At 38.2% G+C, this 1457-nt stretch overlaps 1 protein-coding gene across 1 annotated transcript in view; it reads left to right on the forward strand.

Annotated features, from left to right (window-relative positions):
* Positions 1–272: 272 nt before the first annotated feature.
* LOC109589226 (probable serine/threonine-protein kinase WNK4) overlaps positions 273–1457 on the forward strand; it is a gene marked incomplete at its 3' end in the record, with an annotated part of 9713 nt that continues 8528 nt past the window's right edge. Inside the window, exon 1 of the mRNA XM_020005336.1 lies at positions 273–936. Coding sequence (XP_019860895.1) covers positions 273–936 — 664 coding nt within the window. The remainder of the gene's footprint in view (positions 937–1457) is intronic.

Below are 1457 nucleotides of genomic sequence, written 5' to 3' on the forward strand. Positions count from 1 at the left end.
CATTTCAGAGGGTGGTTGTGAACTGGGTAGCTCTGTCTCCCTCCATAATTTATTGATGTGAGTCATGAATAATTTGGAAGGTACAAATAAATTATTGAGCATGCAGAATCATTATTCATTAACTCTTCCTTCTTATACCCATAGCCTAGCATAGTCTGGCTGGTCCAGCCAGACTGGGTCTGGACCAGCCAGACTATGCCCAGCATATGTCACCTAGTTCACTCCAGGAAATGAGATGCAGAACAGATATAAAGCCTGAAAATTTTACAAAAATGTTACTTGAAAGAAAAGGAGTTGACTGGAAAATTGATGACAAAGAAGTTGTTTTATCAAATGTAGAACTAGGCAAAGGAAAATGGGGGAGAGTTTCTGTTGGCACCTTTCGAAGATGTTCAGTAGCTGTGAAACAGATGCACCAAGAAATTATAACACAGCAACACATTTGGAGAATGGACCGTGAGATTTACATACTATCGCAATTACATCATCCAAATATCATAAAGTTTATAGGAGCAGTATTTGATATGTCTTTCAATCGGATGATCATCACTGAAATAATGGACATTTCATTACTCAATGCTTATGAAAATCAAGAACTGACTCCAGACCTATCCTGCAGACCAGCCATTCTTTCCATAATGTGTGACATAGCTCAAGGTTTAAACTACCTACACTGTCTACCCGATCCTGTTATCCATCATGACATTGACAGCGATAATGTTCTCCTTAAATCAGTGGGAGGCAGAAAATGGAAGGCAAAGATATCTGATTTCGGGTCAGCTAATTTTGTTAGGCTTTCATATAATCCTTATCCAGGAGCCATTGCTTATTCAGCTCCAGAAACAGAAAGAGGTCTATATGAACAATTGTATAAGAAACAAACACCTAAAATTGACTCTTTTAGCTATGGTATCCTTTTGTGTGAAGCAATAACCTGTCAGTTTCCTGAACCTACCTTATTTCAGAGTCTTCTTCAAAAAGTCCAATTGAGCTCTGTATGATATAATCAGTTCCTGTATCAAAAAAGAACATCATGAGCAGCCTACTATGGAAAAGATTATGGAAAACCTGGACCAGATATTTTTTGTGTAGGCATTTAAGTATTATCATTATAATTAATAAAATCATATGCAATACCTATGAATAGCCCCTTTACACTATGCCCTCAATGCTGTTTGAAACTGACTTATCTAAACCACCTCAGGTAGGTGGTTTGACATAATCAGCTGTATTATGTATGCAATGTAGCACCACAGTTACATATGGGCACAATTAATCAGTTGGTTTCTGAACCGCTTTGAACCAAACTGGGGTACAGTCTCAAATGATCAGTTGGTATCTCAACTGCATTGATCCAAACTGGAATACGGTCTCAAAAGTAGACTGGACAGACCCACCCGGACCAAAATTTTTTTTGGCTAACAAAATTTTGGTGGACCTGTGCGGACACACCTTGT

Source organism: Amphimedon queenslandica, unplaced genomic scaffold (assembly GCF_000090795.2).
Source record: "Amphimedon queenslandica unplaced genomic scaffold, v1.1 AMPQUscaffold_11520, whole genome shotgun sequence".
NCBI classification, from domain to species: Eukaryota; Metazoa; Porifera; class Demospongiae; order Haplosclerida; family Niphatidae; genus Amphimedon; species Amphimedon queenslandica.